The sequence below is a fragment of the Cyrtonyx montezumae genome, unplaced genomic scaffold (genome assembly GCF_038088225.1).
Source record: "Cyrtonyx montezumae isolate F1298 unplaced genomic scaffold, pur_monq_1.0 scaffold_4, whole genome shotgun sequence".
Taxonomy (NCBI): domain Eukaryota; kingdom Metazoa; phylum Chordata; class Aves; order Galliformes; family Odontophoridae; genus Cyrtonyx; species Cyrtonyx montezumae.
Genome location: NW_027072045.1, coordinates 18,617,852 through 18,635,767, shown reverse-complemented (window position 1 = coordinate 18,635,767; position 17,916 = coordinate 18,617,852). Strand labels below are relative to the sequence as shown.

The 17,916-nt window shown below is 38.1% G+C and overlaps 1 protein-coding gene across 2 annotated transcripts in view; it reads left to right on the top strand.

Annotated features, from left to right (window-relative positions):
• Positions 1–1,443: 1,443 nt before the first annotated feature.
• Positions 1,444–17,916, top strand: part of LOC136055291 (gamma-aminobutyric acid receptor subunit pi-like) — a 35,456-nt gene continuing 18,983 nt past the window's right edge. The window contains exons 1-4 of one of the 2 annotated variants that reach the window (XM_065747022.1): positions 1,444–1,511; positions 7,754–7,857; positions 16,155–16,222; positions 17,582–17,799. In XM_065747022.1, the coding sequence (XP_065603094.1) occupies positions 1,456–1,511; positions 7,754–7,857; positions 16,155–16,222; positions 17,582–17,799 (446 nt within the window). In that variant the 5' untranslated portion in view covers positions 1,444–1,455. The remainder of the gene's footprint in view (positions 1,512–7,753; positions 7,858–16,154; positions 16,223–17,581; positions 17,800–17,916) is intronic. The other variant, XM_065747021.1, reaches the window with a different exon arrangement.

Below are 17,916 nucleotides of genomic sequence, written 5' to 3'. Positions count from 1 at the left end.
GGCTTTCTTTTTCTCTCACAGACATTAGCAACTTATTTTGGCACTTACCGCTGCTAGAAGTCAGATGCTATTGAAATGGTGTTAATTCAAGCAAATACCAGTGGTGCTACTTTTGCTAGAACTATGAACTAAGCCAAAGGTTACTGAAGGGCAAAAGAAGGAAGCGAGCATTTTGTGTTGGCCTGCTGAAAGAGACTAAAGCAAAGCTTCAACAAAATCTTTATTAGTAGTATTATTAGCAAAATTCATTCTTGACATTGAAAATCATGTAATTTGATTTTCCCTTCATAAAACCTATGAGATATTTCGTTTGGATTTAACATTTAATAATTGTCTTGCTGATTCTGTGTGGTGTTTGTGTTGGCTTTTCTTCTTTTTTTTTTTTTTCATTTAGTTTTCAGGCAAATCTTACAAAAAAAACATTTCTGAGGTCTGATGAAATATAGTAAAAGTTTGCACAGCCTGTGAATTTCAGATCTGTGGAATGGCTGCATTAAAGCATTTTGATTGATACTATTTTCATCCAGAAATGGATTACAGAGCTGACAGATTGCCTTCAGATAATCATTATGGTTGTGAATCATACTGACATGAGCAAAGAAATTCCATTCAGAAGAAAGCATCTTGCCTCTGCCATACATTCTGATGAATGTGGATATTTATTTACAGTTAACATTTTTGTTTTTTGTTTTATATAGCTAGAGATAAAAACTTATCATTTTAATGTATCTGCTGTGACAATGTTTCCTCATTAACTACAAGCTTACCATAATGTGCATCATAAGTACTGGTACTGCACATGGACCAAAGTTGTTGCTCCAAAACAGCACTAAGTTCTGAAATGGTTGTTTGGTATTTCATGTTGAAGAGTACACTGATGTTCCATCGATGCACTCACACACAGTTGAAAATAGCACTGGCAAAACTCAAGGTGCTTACAATTTTCCTGCATATGTCTGCAGCTATTTTTCAAGACAACTATTTTTCCAAACATTGAAAGGATAAATGTAAAAATGAAAGAGTTCTTGTACATTGGAATGCAGTTTCTGTTGGCAAATTAAATCTAAGCTGAATGTCATATTGTTTTATTACCTTGGAGTTTTAATTCTTGTAGATATTTACTAATACATTTCTAGCAGCAGCTACTCAAGGTACAACTCCTGTTAGTGTTGAAAACCTTGTGAAATTTGGATAGTTGGAATGCAAATATGAACGGTAAAACATCACCACTGCGTCTTCTTCCCTTCCCTTCCCTTCCCTTCCCTTCCCTTCCCTTCCCTTCCCTTCCCTTCCCTTCCCTTCCCTTCCCTTCCCTTCCCTTCCCTTCCCTTCCCTTCCCTTCCCTTCCCTTCCCTTCCCTTCCCTTCCCTTCCCTTCCCTTCCCTTCCCTTCCCTTCCCTTCCCTTCCCTTCCCTTTTCTAGGAGCTGCAAGAACTTTTGAAGCTGGACCTGACAATGTTCAGTCTGAAACACTGCAGCTTAAGAGCACTATTTCTGTTGGTGCTGTGTAGGTAAGAAACATTTACTGAAAATTATTATTTCCTCAACATATAACCTCAGTCAGCTTAGAGCTAAAAAGCTATCCAAACAACGTTGGATCTTTTTCACCGAAAACACCAATGGGGGTGGGGGGAAAGAACTTAAGCAAATGAAGGACTGCTGAGTAGAGAGTGTGAATATCATATTAGATGCTTGGCAAATCAGAAGGGCACATGGTCCTCTCCTCAAGCATTGTACCTTGCCTGAGGACAGAGGCACAGAACGCACCCAAGTCATATTTGTGCTCTTGTTGCTAAAGGAAAATGTCTTAAGAATTACCTGGTTTAAACATGTACAATGCTTTGTAGATGAAATTGTGAATTCTTAAGGAAAGCTGAATTGTGTTAGGCTAGAAGGTGCAACTGATCCCTTTCATGTACAAATAATCCTGCTAGAATTTCAGTTGCCATGGAAAAAAAAAAAAAAAGCCCCACAAGAGAGAAACTGAGCACTTTAAGAATGAAAAAAATGCCTTATTTTGGAAGGAATGGATTTTATAAGCAACACTAATAAGAAAATGCAAGCATGGACAGGTTAAACAACATTGCAACCACCATCTTTAACTACCTGAAATATATTTAAAGCCTGCTTAATCAGTTCTCTTTGTAGAAATGCCTTGCCTGTTTATCCTCCCAGAAAATACCTCATGATAAGGTTCTGCCTGAGCTTTGCTTTCAAGTTGATGTGCAAACACATTTTTAGATAAAGCCTCACTTAGTGAGGGCAGGTGGCAGTCTCCTAAGGGGGGGGGTGTAAGTCCTCTCCCTCCCCTGCCTTCTGCAGGGCTATGCAGACTTTGTTGCCCAGAGTACATTCAGTTTCACCTTTTTATCTGTGGCTTGCTACACACTGTAGCTAATTATTACGGCTTTGCACTAACAAAGCTGTGAAGAGACCAACAAAATTTATGTAGTCTAGCAGTGATAGGACAAAGGAGAATGGCTTTAAACTAAAAGAGGGGAAATTTGGGTTAGATATTACAAAGAAATTCTCTACTCATAGTGTGGTGAGGCACTGGAACAGGTTGTCCAGAGAAGCTGTGCATCTCCCATCCCTGGAGGTGCCCAAGGCCAGGCTGGATGTGGCACTGGCCCTGATCTGATAGGTGGAAACCAGTCCATGGCAGGGGCTGGAACTGGGTGGGCTTTGAGGTCCCTTCCAACCTAAACCATTCTGTGGTACTATGGACATTTCAGAAATGTTTGTGTAGCAACTCACTGAATAATGCTTCTTAATTTCACTTTCAGTATTAAGTTATGTTGTAGACATGCACACTGAAAATCTGTAGTAATTCAAGCAAATACCAGTGATTGCAAATACCGTGGATTGTGTGGGTTATCACTTTTCCAGAAATACTTCTATTAATAAATAAGAGCTGAATAAACGTATGGCAAATTTATCGAAGTAATCAATAGGCCTGACAGTTTGAATCACTACCATGAAAGCAGCTTAAAGGATTTGATCCCAAGAGCAGCTCCCATTCATTTCAAGGGAGATATTTCAAATTAAGGATACTAGTCCAGGTTTGTAGGGTTGGATTCAGAAGACTTTGTAGTTTGTTGATATTCTTGCTAACTTAAAGACTACTTGCATTATTTATCTGTCCCTATACCTGGGAAGTGGTAATGTAGTGTCACTGTTTCAAATTTGCCAATTAACCAAGAGCCATGTCAGTACAGAATGTTTTGAAGTGGAGAAATGAGCAGTGATGTGGGTGATCCTGCAGCTGTTTATCTGTGAAGACAATGCAAAAGCCAATATCCTTGAACACGTCAAGTGTGAAACAAAAAGTAACACCTTTGTTTGCATCTGCAAACCCTTCGCCTGTCAGTAGATTGCCTGAAAGAAGCTTTTGGCCCAGCTTTTCCTGAGGGCTGTGCTTCAAAAGCTTGCTCAGACTGTGCTTGGCATTTTGCTTTTCCCTTCTCTCACTTCGGAGGTCTTTCTGCCTTTTTCATGGTATATAAATCTTGATGAGAAATAGCCAGGAAGAACATTCCTGCACATGTGTCTAGAATGTAGTTTTGTTTTAAGCAGTGATACGTACTGCTGTTGAGGAGAGATGCTCCCTCCTTCCTCCCTCCCCTTTGGTTACCCAGTTCTATTAAGACACTAGCTTGACAGTCTCTTAAATAACAAGCAATTGTATTTTCCAGACATAGCCCAGTCTGTAAAATATTACTCTATATAATAATATATAATATTTTCTGAGCCATAAGAATAGCAAAGAAAATTAAATCATTATAATTCAACTTTCATAGATGCAAGCATGGGCCACTGAACCCACGAAGTTTAATATATTTGTTATACCTTGATAACCCAGAACAGAAAGCCAGGAATATTTGTCAAATTGTATATGTAAATGTTTAAATTTTTATCTATAAAAGCATAATCTCTCCTCTGTGGCAGCAGTAGGCATTTTAAAGCAGTTCTATAATTAGATGTGTGCCAGTGTGAACTAAGGTCTCCTGGTCACTAAGGGCATGAGTACTGAAGAGCACTTTAACGAAATCAGGACATCCTGTCCTAAAACGTCAATAAGCTAAAGTACCTGACACATGTAACATCTATAGGTTCTTTGCCTTTCAGTTTGCTTCTGAATATATCGAAGTTACCAGAGTGGGGTCTATCAGTGCACTATGCTCAAGTTGGAGAGAGAGCAGGTTCCTCTTGTATAGGATTTCTAAACAATCGTATGGCAAAATATTATGCAATAGGTTGAGCTCTGCTAATTCAATGCATCAATTACTTCACAAAAGCTTTTCCTTGGCTAAAAGTTCATTCTTAACCACAAAATCAGCAGAAGAGGAAAACATGAACTTACACAGCATACGTTGGTAAAGGAAATAAAGAATTTTCTCAGGAGGTAAAACAAGTGATCTAAGTACTTGCCATCCTAAATAATGCCAAATATTCAAGATCTATTTCTGCAGATAGGTGTTTATGAGGGCAACATACCAAACCACTCCACAACCGTATGCTGATCTGCAGAACAGTATTATACCCTTGCAACAGAAAAGGGGCAAGTTTTTATTTATGGTTTCACAGTATGTGAAAGTTATGCAGGAGCAATCCAGTAAAACTGTGAAATTAAACTCATGCAGCTCATTGAGCACTTCACTGAAATTAAATGTAAATTGCAAAAGCAGGAAGGTCTGTTGCAAGTAGAGTATTTAAGAAATGAATTAAATTCAAATGCACTTCTAATTCCCATAATTCTGTACAATATAAAACTGACGTTATTTATATGCACCCTTGAACTCAGTGTAACTTTCTTTGAGACAAAAATGAGCTTAAAGGAGAAGCAGTCCTCATTACTTAAGTCTACCCTTAAGTAAACGTTGAGTAATGACTTCTCTCTTATCAACAAGGAAATAAAAGCCTTGTACAAAATGAGAGAAGTAAAAAATAGTCAAGCTCCCTAAGTCACAAGGGTGATAAAAAGTTACTTCTTATGTGTCATTTGGGTCTGGTAAACAGAAAAATTAAATAGTAATAACAGCACTAAAAGAAAAACAGTGGACATTATGTCCCAAACCATGATTTTGTTCACATGCATTCAATGATACTACATTAGTCTTTAAAAGACTATTTTAATATGGTGTCATAGGCCTTTTAGATGTTCTTATACCACATCCTTATCTCTAAATTGGAGAAATATGAATTCAAGGGCTGGACTATTTGTTGGATAATTAATTGGTTGGATGATAGCAGCCAGAGTGTTGTGGTAAATGGAGGCTGGGGAATAGTGATGGTCCCCCAGGGGGTCGGTCTTGGTACTGGTATGCTTTAACAGGATTGAGTGCACCTTTAGCAAGTTTGCTGATGATGCTGAGCTGAATGATGCAGTTGATACAGCAGAAGAAAGAAAGGGTACCATCTAGAGGGACTGTGACAAACTTGAAAAGCTGGTTCATGTAAACCTAATGAGGTTCAACAATGCAAAGTGCAAGGTGTTGTATTTCAGTTGAGGCAAACCCAGGCGTGTGTACAGACAGGTAGAATAACTCCTTGAGAGCACCCCTGCTGAGAATGACTTGAGAATGACCTGGTGGACTGAAAGCTGGATGCGAGCCAGCAATGCACACTTGCAGCCTGGAAGGACTATGGTATCCTGGGCTGCAGCAACAGAAGGGTGGCAGCAGGGAGAGGGAAGGGATTGTGCCCCTCTACTCTGCCCCATCTGGAATACTGCAAACAGGGACCTTCAGCACAAGAAGGATATGAAGCCATTGAAACCAGTCCAGAGGAGGACCATGACAATGATGAGGGGACTGGAGCACCTTTTCTATGGAGACAGGCTGAGGGAGTTGAGCTTGTTCAGCCTTTAAAAAGAGAAGGATCTGCAGAGACCTCATTATGGCCTTCCAGTATTTAAAGGGAGATTATGAACAGGAAGGAAATCAACTTTTTACATGGGTAGATAGCAATAGGACAAGGGGGAATGGTTTTGAACTAAAGAAGGGGAGATTCAGATGTCATGGATAATTTTTTTTTTTCACAGAAATGATAGTGAAGTACTGGCACAGGCTGCCCAGAAAGGTTGTGAGACTCTTGAACATTTTTTAAATGTTCAAGACCAGATTGGATGGGGCTCTGATCTAGTACTTGATGCAGTGGTTAGCACCCTTGCACGTGGCTTGGAAGTTAGAATTGGGTGATCTTTGAGGCCCCTTCCAACCCAGCTTTCTGTAATTCTATAACTTTATAATAGCATGCTGATGCAGAAGACTGGATTACTGCTCATAGTGGAAGTGCTAAGTCACGGCTAGAAGCAGTGAATGAGCAGCTGGTGGGAAGACAGTGCTCAGGTGCATGTAATGTTCCTGAGTGACTGGAAGGAGTGGAGCCAGGATCCACCCTTTCACAGACCTCATTTAAGGGTTGGCAGTGGAGGGAAGGGTGTTTTGGTAGAGATCCCTGCATACCTTAGGCCTTTCAAAGGTAAGCAGCTTTTTTTTTTTCTTTTGTTTCTGTGTCTGCAGCTGTTGTGTTTGAGCAAATCCTCATTTGTTGCAGTCTGAGACCTTGCTGCTCTGCTGTCCTTGTTGTCCATTCCATTGTGTTATGCTGCTCTTGGCTAAAATTCATCCTTTCTTGACAGAGCTGCTCAAACTCACTGGAAAACATAGTAATGTTGTAGTCAAAGAAACGCATTATGGAAGGTTATGACATGCCCAGAAATACAGCTAAACAGAGCAGAGATTTTTGAGAACTGTTCTGAGGGAATTAGAAAGAGGAAACTGAGCAATACCTAGGCAGAAGTAGGAAGCAGCTGTCAAGGTGGGTGCTTCTCCCACCCATGAACACATGCTTAAGCTTTCCTCCATAAAGTCTAGCTTTTTTTTTTTTTTTTTTCACAGAGCTAAGTTGCTAGTACTCCTGTATTGTGAGAAGAGCTAAGAGACAGAGCTAGGTTGGGGTGTAATGAGCCCCTACCACTTGTAGGCAATTCTCCTCTTGAGTTGACAGATGTCAGCTCTCTGTGATAGAGAGCCTCTGCCTACAGTCAGCTGGGCTTCTCAGGTGTGTGGCTTCCCACTATCTTTGCTTGTTCTCAGCCTCTGCGTGAAGCTATGGTAGAGACCTTAATGCAAAGCTGTGTTTTGTATTTGCTTGTCTTGTTTAAATGATGTTTGGAAGCAGCTATGAATACATGTACACAGAAGTGATGTGTATTCTTATTTCTCTCTGATTTTGCCCAACAGGGTTAATTCTGTAACCTGTTTGAAAACGTTGCTGTAAAAGCAGGCTTTTAGAAGTGTTTTTATGCACTAATCTCTGAGGCTGGTTTCTGTCTCCCTCCAGGAACTAAATTGAATGTATTTCATTATGTAAAAAAGAAGCTTAATTTTAAATGCTGCAATAGACAATCAACACCCCACCCACATTCCTAGATTAGTGCCCTATTTACAGAGAAAGCATTAAGGAAGGCTGAGTGCCTTTCTCAGGTGAGATACAAAGAAGTGCTGGATTTTAAGGTACAAAAGCAGCGTCTTTTGTAAATAAGGGATTAACACAGTTTGTTGAATCTGGTGTTTTCTAGAATGGCTTTTTCTGCAGTGCTATTAAGTGCAGAAATGCAAATGTTTTGAGTTATTTGATCTGCAATAACTGTCAGTAACATTGACCCTAATACAGTCTTGGTCTGGAACATAATCTCTTTTACAACCAATGGTAGTTTTAAAAAACATCCTCACTTTCTTTCTTTTAGGTCAATACAAATTTCTGAAGCTGAAGGGAAAGGTGAAATTCTTCCCCCAACTATACAAAACATAATAAAAGGATACAACAAGTATCTACGTCCGTTTTTTGACAGTAAGTAGAAAACCTATAACTGTCATGAAACTTGTCTGAAAATCAGTGATGAGAGCAATGCTTTTCTCTGCACTTCTGCTGCTTGATAGAGACTCACTAGATTATATTTGATGTCTGAATCTACAGTAGGATGTAGTGTTATACTTCTTTGTAGCCCAAAGTATGTATGTATTCCAGGCACTCACAAATGAAGCTTCCAACTCTTTTAGGAGCTTGGATATTGATGTTTGTGCTTCCTCAGTGAAGTTCTATAGAACCTCACTTAAACATAATGTAACCTGATTTCCAAAATAATAAAACAAAATTTTAATTAAAGAAAGTGCTACATGTCACGTAGCCCACAAATGCACAGGCAAATCTTATTCTATACCATGTACTACATGCATCTATTATGTGCACCAGAGGAATTAACTGCTTTTTGCCTTGGGTCTTAAAGTTTATGGAATGGGTTTGTTCTTGATCCACAGGGAAAAGCAATTGAAAATGTCAGCTTCTTTTAGAAGGCCACAGTCACCAGGTTGGAAGACCTATGTTGTCTCCAGCATGAGGGCTATGCTATCTGCTATGAATACTGCTATTCAGTACAATCATCTGTGCACACCTGAAACCTTGGTGAACATCTTTGCCTGCTTGTGGCTATTGAATGCATCAGAAATACTGAAGAGTTGCAGGGTATATGGCTACAGGTTCCTGCCGAACTCTGAAACAGAAAATAGCTTGCATGTTAGAAAGATGCTCAGCTTCACGTGACCATCAGAAAATAAACCTATGCAATGAATGCCAGGCAGTTGTTATTAAATTGAAACCCTTAATGTTTTTGAATTTCTAAATGAAGGCTTTTTATATTCCTTTATAGCCTGTCAGAAATTATTGGCTAGAGAGATTTTCACATCGTGCTGTTACCTCTTGCCATCCAAACACCTGATGAGGCTATCAGCCTGTACAGTAAGGGAATTCCATGCCAAGGGTATCTTTGAATCAATTCCATAAAATATTGTGAAACCTGTATTTTAGATTTGGGCGAGAGACAATTATTTCACCTGGTTTATTTTATTGTCTGCTGATACGACTGCTTTTGGGTATTTCACAATCATGAAGATTATCAACAAGATAAAAGTAGTAACAACAAATAAGTGAATCTCATTTGAGATGATGTGCTGTGAGAACTATGTTAGTGGCCACTGAACTTAGTTATTTCATTTGTTACTTCATGGTGGTAATATAGATGCATTGGCACTGCTGTTATGGGTACGCTTTAGTAGACAGCTAACAGCATTTCAACATAAAACCCTGTTATCCTAGTTAACAACCAACACTATAGCACTTTTGACATGAATTTTTTTTAACACCAACTATTTTTTCTCAGTTGCAGTAAATCTGTAGTTCTTTTTCTGCCTTTTTTTTTTTTTTTCAGAGGGATGCTGAGGACTTTCTCAGTTTCCTTGGAACTCCCACAGGAGCTCAAACAGCCCAAGTCTGTCATACTCACAGCCAATCCAGCACTCTGAGACAGCGTCAGAATTTGCTGCTGGCTGTGCTCAGGCATGCAAATACTTGTGTCCCAAAACCTTTGATAGACATGCAATAGCTCTACTATTGAAAGACTGGGTTGATACTCTGAAAAATACATTTTGCTGTTGCCAGATGTAAATGCAGGTTATGTTGTTTCATGAAAAATGATGTTTTTATGAAAATAATTTAGGTTAGGATGACCCAGGTTGATCCCAATTCTGTGCAGCTTTTTTCAAGATTGTTTGGCAGTGGCTACTGTAACAGCCTGCCCAATTGCATCTATATATCAGTGCTGATTTACTATGGGGGGGGTGGGGGGGAAGTCATGTTTCTAGGAAAATGAACAGAGTGCATAGGAATGTTAACCCTAATGTCAGTGTTTTCTGTCCAAAGTGCATGACAGTATTCCCATGGAATGGGAAGAAACGTATGTAGTGACAGTTTGAAGTCAGCCTTCTCAAGATACTTGTCTCCCTTTCTGCGTCCAAGATTCTTTTCCTTCCAGGAGTGTATGATCTGTTTATTTGTGTAATCAGTAGAGTACACACTCATAAATGTGTGAAGAGATCCATCATGAAACTAGATTGTGGTATTTGTTTTCATCTACAGTGTTTTCAGCTTAGTGCAAGCTGCTCATAATCAGTCATATAATCAATAACACTGAAAAAACCTCTAAGACTGTGTAGTCCAGCCATCAACCCATCACCACCATACACACTAAACCTTGTCTCTAAGTACCACATCTACCCTTTTCTTGAGAACCTCCAGGGATGAAGAATCTGCCACCTCCGTGGGCAGCCTGTTTCAATGCTTGACTACTCTTGGAGAAACTTTTTCTAATATCCAGCCTTGACCCTCCTCTGCTACAACTTGAGGCCACCACCTCTTGTCCTATTGCTCTTCTCTAGAAGAGGCTAGCCCCATCCCTCCATGCTCGTCTGAAGGAGGTTGTAGAGAGCAATAGGTTCTCCCTGAGCCTCCTTTATTTTTCCAGACTCAGACTGTTCTCCAGCATTACTTTTCTTCTCGGGATGCGCTCCATTGCCTCAATACCCTTCTTGTAGAGAAGGACCCAAAACTGAATGCAGCACTCATGGTGCAACCTCACCTCTGCTGAGTACAAGATGATTGCTTTTCTGATCATACTGGCCACACTGTTTCTAATACCCAGGATGCCATTGGCCTTCCTGGCCACCTGGGAACAATTCTGGTTCATATTCAGATGCTTCTCAACCATGAGCTGCCAAATGGAATACTGAAATTTGATTTTTATTAAGGGTAATAGAGCTAGAGGTTAGCTTTTTATTTTTCTTTAGTATGTCAAGGTTACTTGTCCTTGAAATTTTTCTTCAGGTAGGGAATAATTTCTGAAGTGATGCTGCCAAAATATAATTAATTCTTACAAAATCAGTTCTGCTGAACCCCTTAATATTTAGTAAAAATGAGGTTTTAGTTCATAAATGTCCATTAGGCTTAAACAAATGATAAGAAAATGAGGGTTTCTTATTCCTTTTTCCTAAAACCAGGAGATACGGAAATCTTTACTTGTTAAGGAAATATTATGGCAGCTTGTAGCTCTTAGTTTGTGTTTAGTCCTTGTGCTGGGATTGGCAGATTCCTGAAAACTACTCAAGTTAATGAGAAGATGAAGAGATTTTTCCTTAGAATTCAACGACTGTGCGTGACTACGTTAAGTTGCTGCCCCCTCTTGTATGGATTTGAATGAGTAGGTTTCCTAGATTTCAACACTGGTTTAATTCTGCATCTCTTCTCACTCAGGCCACCCCTGCAGAGCCTTGCTACCAAAGCACTGACAGTTATGCCAAGCAGATACTGCTGTTCCCATCTTGAGGCACTTTATTAGGGTGCCTGAAGTTAGATTAGATAAAGCCAGGCTTAGTACCTCAGAGGTGTGTAGATATGTGAAATTGACTGAACAGTTACTTTTTTCTGTGCTGGGTGGCACATTCCAGTTACCAAATTACCATGGTATTTTTACAGTTTTATACAGAGGAATCCTGACCGGACTTGTTATCTGTCTCATCTGTCACTTGATTATTACTGTTAAAATGTTCCATTTTCTTAACTATAGCATTTTAATGTTCCAATTTGAGCAGTTTCATCAAGCAAATCTAGGTAATCTGATCTAATAGACTTGGGAAGTTCTATTAATAGGTTAGAAGCATTACCTAATATGTAATTTTAGTTCTTTGGACTGGAGTACAAAATATTTTTATACTAGTATTAGTAGGTAGTGCCTCTTAGTGTAATATCCATCACAGTCTTCTAGATAGTTGTGGAAGTCTTCTTCAGAAAAGCTAACATAAGGGATTTCTAAATGCACAGTTATTTTCCTTAAATGTGCTACATAACCCCAACACTTTATCACACCCAGACAAGCGATTTTAAAATCAGGTTTTCTGCTGAAGCTGCGTAGAATGGTCTTTTAACTTAGGTGCTGTGCCAAACCTCTCTGAATTAATAAGAAATTCCTGCTGACTTCAGTGAGCCTTGGCTTGGGTTCACAGAGCTGATAAGGGATGCATAAAGACTTGTAAATAATTTTATACAAATAGATTTTGTTCTGTGATTGAATGTGATAATTTAAGTATTCTAATTAAAAACAGACTAGGAAAAGGTCACAGCTAAGTGTGTTTGAATATGGAAGCTACATTCAAGTGGTACAGAGAAGTGCCGTCCTTAAATCAGTTACTGTAAACCACATTTAAATTTAAAAGATCATTCTCCATCATGTTTTAGTGAGTAATACATTTCAGAATTTCAAGGTTTAAATTCAAGAAAACCAATTAAATCTTCTGGCCCATCTTTATATGTAAGCCTGGCCACTATATCTTTCCCAAATGTTGTTTGTATTAAGTTTAATTAGATGAAGGCAGTTTGCTCCTCAGAAGTTTACTGTTTACCCCTGAAGATATCAGGAGATACTGGGATGTTAAGCATGTCTGAGAAGTTCTGATTTGGTGAGACAAGCTCACAGGGCACATAAGAAATTCATACCAAATAATTGTCAAGTAAATATTATTTTATGTACCAATTAGCTTTTCTCCTCTGTAGCCTGTTTACAGATGTAGCCCATATCTAATCCTTCAGAGAAAGGCAAAAAAGAGTAAACATGTGACCACTTGTATAATGGAAAGAAAAAATAACTCCTGCTGAATCCTTAAGACTTGTAGTTTAATGAATGAATAATTCAGTGTAAAAATGTGAACTTCAGCATATGGACAGTAGTGCAGATTTTCTTTCTTCCTTTCCCGTGGAAATAGGAGACACTGTGTGTTACCACTGTCAATCCCAGCTTGCTGCAGGACAGGTTTCACCCAATTTCCCACTAAAATGCTGTGTTCTAGAGACTCTGAATGATGAGCAATGCTAAAGTCAATTATAGAAAATCAGCTAATATGAAGTTTCAGGTTATTTTCATTTTGCGCAAACTGGAATCTTTTTGTCAGCAATTGTACTGTATCACTGGGTAACTTCTGTGTGCTTACTGACACTGTCTCCTCTTGGAGGAGCTCAGTCAATGCTATTCCTTAATTTTCATATTACGAATTCTCATATTATGATTCCAGAGGTTTTTCATCTCCTGGAATATTTCTCTCTCTCCTGTTTACACATCTTGAAATGTGGGAAACAAATCTTGTTCCAGCAATCTAATAACAGCCTTGCCAGTACAGTCTAGATTGTAAGGTAACTTAATTCTCTGTATTGCTCCCTGTTGCAGTGGTACTTTTGCCAAAGTGTAATACTGAATGCTCATGTTGAAATAGTTATCTGTGACAGCCACTAAATCCTTCTCAAAGACACTGCTTGCCAAGAGAATTTCCTGTCCTGTACATACTGCCTGCATTATTTGTCCTCATGTTAATTGCTTACACTTGGCTGTAGTTTAATACTTCTTTTGACAAACAAGTTAACAAGATGTTAATATTAATATCACCACTGATTTTTGTGGTGTCCATAAACTACACTCCCAGAGATGCATCGCCATCTAAAGATCATTGATGTGAACCAGAATGAATCTGATTCCTGCTAGAAATGGGTTTATCTTTGGATGTCTTCATATTAACAGTTACAGTTGGAATCTGTCAGAAGGCATTTCACATAAAATTTATCAAGACAGACATCTTTTGGTAGGAAGTTAAATACACTGACAAAATAAAAGTGTAATGTATTGCTGCTTCTTTTTTTTAGAAATACCCTAATATTTTTAATCCTATATTACTGCAAGTTTGAGGTTAAAAAGCAATTTCTGTTAAAACAATGTTGGTATTCAGAAATTTCTTAAGTTTTCTTAAACTGAGTTTAAGCACTAGTGGCTCAGCAGTAGCTGTTCTCTACGTTGTTGACTGATTTTAATAGTGGGTTCTTGGAGTTACAAAGACATAGATGACTTGGTGGTGATTTACTTATGTTATGGAACCTATGTTAGATGCCTTAAATTATGCTGAAAGCTATACTGCTGTTGGCTTTGCAGTTGTATTATTATAATTATTTTTATTTTGACTTGTGCAGATATCTCCTTAAAATATCTCCTTAAAATATCTGAGGGGATGTCATTTTCTGGTGAATATTCATGAAAGCTTGGCTCTTGGTGGGCTGAATGCATAGCTGAAACTATGGAGACTGGCAGGGCTAGGAGAAGAGAGCAGGTCAGTTTTGTCTTAACTGCACTACTACATATCAGCACTTGAACTGCAAGACACTGCTGCTAGGACAGTCAGTATGGGCTTAAAGTACGTTCTGTCCTAAGTTACATATCTGCTTATGGGAGTTACCCAAGACTTTCATAATGAGAGAGAAAGGAGATATATATGAATTCCTGTTTCAGTGAAACAGAAAGAAGAAAATTTGTTTTCATTAATTTCTCACAAATCATCTTTCTTCTCAGACATCTGACAGTAGCACTGATGATACTGAAATGTTACTAATGAACATTTTCACTAATCTGCATTGCCTTAACAAGGCAAGGATCAAGTGGTGTTCTTACCAATAATGTAAGATGTGATAACAGGACAGAGTCTGATTCCTAGCCACATCTCATAGGTAGCTTTATACTATATTGTTTTCTTCTTAGATAGGATCATCATTTAGCATAGGCCTTGCATTATGAGCTTCCTGTCCCAACTGCTGTGTGACAATTAGTGATATTATGCTCTGGTACAGTCATACGGGGGATCTGAAAGATGACAAGCAAAAAATCAGGAAAGAGCTTATAAATCACACCTATTTCTTTAAATCTCACAATTTCTGAAGGTCTGACATGTTGTGCCTGTAATAATTGTATTGTTGTAAATGTTGTATTGACAGTATTTTTGCCTCTGATAATAGAGTACAATAGTAAGTGTAAGTATCAGCTGACTAAATTGCTGTTGTACTCTGTTAATACCTTCATGCTTTCTTCCTCCTGTGTTCATAAAGTGTGGGAAGCAGAAGAGCAATCTGCCAGTGGTCTGGGAACTTTGCAGTCAACTAATTTTGTTCTGAAGTTAACCTGCAAAATCTTCTTTCAGTAGATACTTTCTTCTCATCCCTATCTATGGTTTGTACTGTATAATAGATAGATTACCATCAGGGGCTGCTGTGAGCCTGCAATTGTTCATTAAGTTTGAGCTTTATATTTTTAGTTTCAGCTGAGTCCAGAGCGAAATGTTTATGAATTCTTTCAGGAGTGACAGATATTCACAATTCAGGAGCTGTCCCAGAGATTTATACTTAACGCTTACATTGCAAGTGGAAATAATTCTGAAAAAGTTAAATGCACAGATGAGTGTTGCTCAGTGAGGTAGTGTATCTATCTTATCTTCCTGATCTGTGTTATCTGGGGGTTTCAGCCTGTGATTATGGGCAATATCAGTTCCAAAGATATTCTCTAAACTATTCCTTCATTTCTAAGTGTTGCTTTCTCTTCTTTTTCAAAATTGCTTGGAAAGTTGCACATATTTAATAGGGATTTTTTTATCTACTCAGTTAATTCTGCATATATTTGATCAGGACTGATGTCATGTTTCCATGAAAGCTCTGTACAACTGCATTTTAAAATGCACAGCTGGTAATTTTCAGACACTGAAATACACCTACACAAGGAAATGAGAGCCTAAGCCACTACTAAGATGTTAATCACTCCGAATCAACATTTGGCTGATATCATTATTAGAAGAAATATGGAGTGACTTGCTTTCCTCACAAATGCAAGTATTTGTCGCAAGCCAACTGCCAGTGGTCAAAAGCAAGATGCTAAGATTCAGAGAGATAATATAGGCTATGTATTCTTAAGCAGGCAGTAAATAAAGTTGCTCAGATATCCCATCTGGATATTAAGCATGTGACATTGCCAGGAGCAACTTCTTAGTTTGCCAACATCTGGTGGACCAGATGTTGCAACTGGAGGAATTCATTCCACTGCTCTGCACCTCAGAGCAGGAGGGTGTGATGTACCGTGGGGATTGTGCCTTCCTCACCTTGCTCTGCAGCTCTTTTCCCTGTACACCTCTTTCTGAGGAAAATTCATACAAATCTACCCTAGGAAGTGAACTATGTTTATTAGAAGTGATAATGTTAGTCTAGTGATACTATATTTTGGTAATGAGATCAATGAAATTCTTTCATACTTCTAAATTTGAGTTATGCCTTCTTTTGGAAAAAAAAAAACACAACACTAATAACGTGGAAAAGAAATGGAAGATTATGTGCAAGATTTTGTAGCCAGTTCTCCTTAACACTGAACATTAATTGTGTGCTATATGCTGACTTTCTTTTTCTTGCAGATGGTCCAGTGTCTGTTGGAATGAGTCTGGATATTGCAAGCATTGATACCATATCAGAAATAAACATGGTATTGTGGTTTTTGTAATATTTTTGTTTTGTTAATAAGCTTATGTCTTTTGTTTACATTTGCTGGCAATGTGAATGAAGCTTTTCCTCTTGATTGTTAGAAGAAATAATTTTTTTTTACTGCGGATGAGAGATTGACTCTATAATTAGTACTGAGTGTGAAGGACTAAATTTCTAGGCTTGAACCTGTATAGATGGAAATCACTCCCTTTTAGATACAAACAGAAATTTGCTATTGAGTGCTAGTTAAAGGCATATAGAGCAAAATGTGTTTTCCAAAGGAAAAGTCTAAATCCCTACGTGTTCTGGAGAATTAGATATATTTGCATGTGACTTTGAGGCCGCTCCCTTTCTTTGTGTTTAGAAACAATCATAATATTTTCTTTTACTGTCATGTTAATTTATTCCAGCTGTTTCATTACATTTGTATCATTTCTTTTTGGACAAACTATGAAATGGAATATACTTTTCTAGTGAAACGTCTGGTGTTGCTACACAGAAACAAAGTTCTCTATTCAGATATATCCATATTTTTTAATAAAGAATGTGTGATAATATATCTCACCATTAAATTATTCAGACTTCTAGATCAATGGAATCTTGGAATCTCTTTTGTACTTGGCAAGTATTCATGGATATTCAGGAAAGGAAAAGTAAGGTCTGAACTTAAGATGGACTTATCATGGTGATAAAAATGCACCATAACATCAAATGTTGATTAAAAAGCTGTTAAGGAATAGTGTGGTTTTTATGTAAGACTACAACACACTGAAGGTGAATATGCCTGTGAGCTATCTTCAAGGTCTTTGTAGTTTTGGCACTTCTGGTCATATTGAAAGGATAAATTCAACTAGAAGGTGATGATATATTTAATGTATTTCCATAACTCACTATTACGCTTTATTCTTTTGCCACTATGAATCTGAATTTATACAACTTTTTCTGCAGTTTCCTTAAACCATTAAATAATATATTTTTTATGTGGACAAAATGCTGTTTGCAACATCTTATATAAATCATTCTAAGAATTAAAGATTTACAGAGCCAGATTATCTACTGTCAGGACTCTGATGACTTCAGCTGATTTATGGCCCCAGACTGAGGCCCTCAACATTTACTGTAAAATTTCAGTGACCTTAAGAACAAAACTTACTTCAGATAATATTTCTGAATGACATCAGCATCACTTCAAGTGTTGGAAAATGTGGAGTGCCCATACAACTGCTATCCAAATGCCAGCACTTAGATATTCTGAGACTCTCTGTATTCTAATCCTATGTTCAGCAGCTGGTTCCATGCACTGTTGTAAAATGGAATAACAGTGATTTGTTCTAAGTGAGATGTACAAATTGTGTTTCAGGATTACACGGCTACCATATTCCTGAGGCAACGGTGGACTGATGAGAGGCTTTGTTTTGATGGCAATAAGAGTTTAAGCCTAGATGGTCGCCTTGTGGAAATGCTCTGGGTCCCCGATACCTTCATAGTTGATTCAAAGAAGTCTTTTCTTCATGATATCACTGTTGAGAATCGTCTGATAAGAATATACCCTAATGGAACAGTCTTGTATGCTATACGGTATGTACATACCATGTGCCAGCCTTTGTATTTGGCTTCTAGTTACACTTGAAGCTTTTCAGGTTAATGTGATTTTATGCTTTAGGAAGCATTCCATTTGTAAAAGTAGAATATATA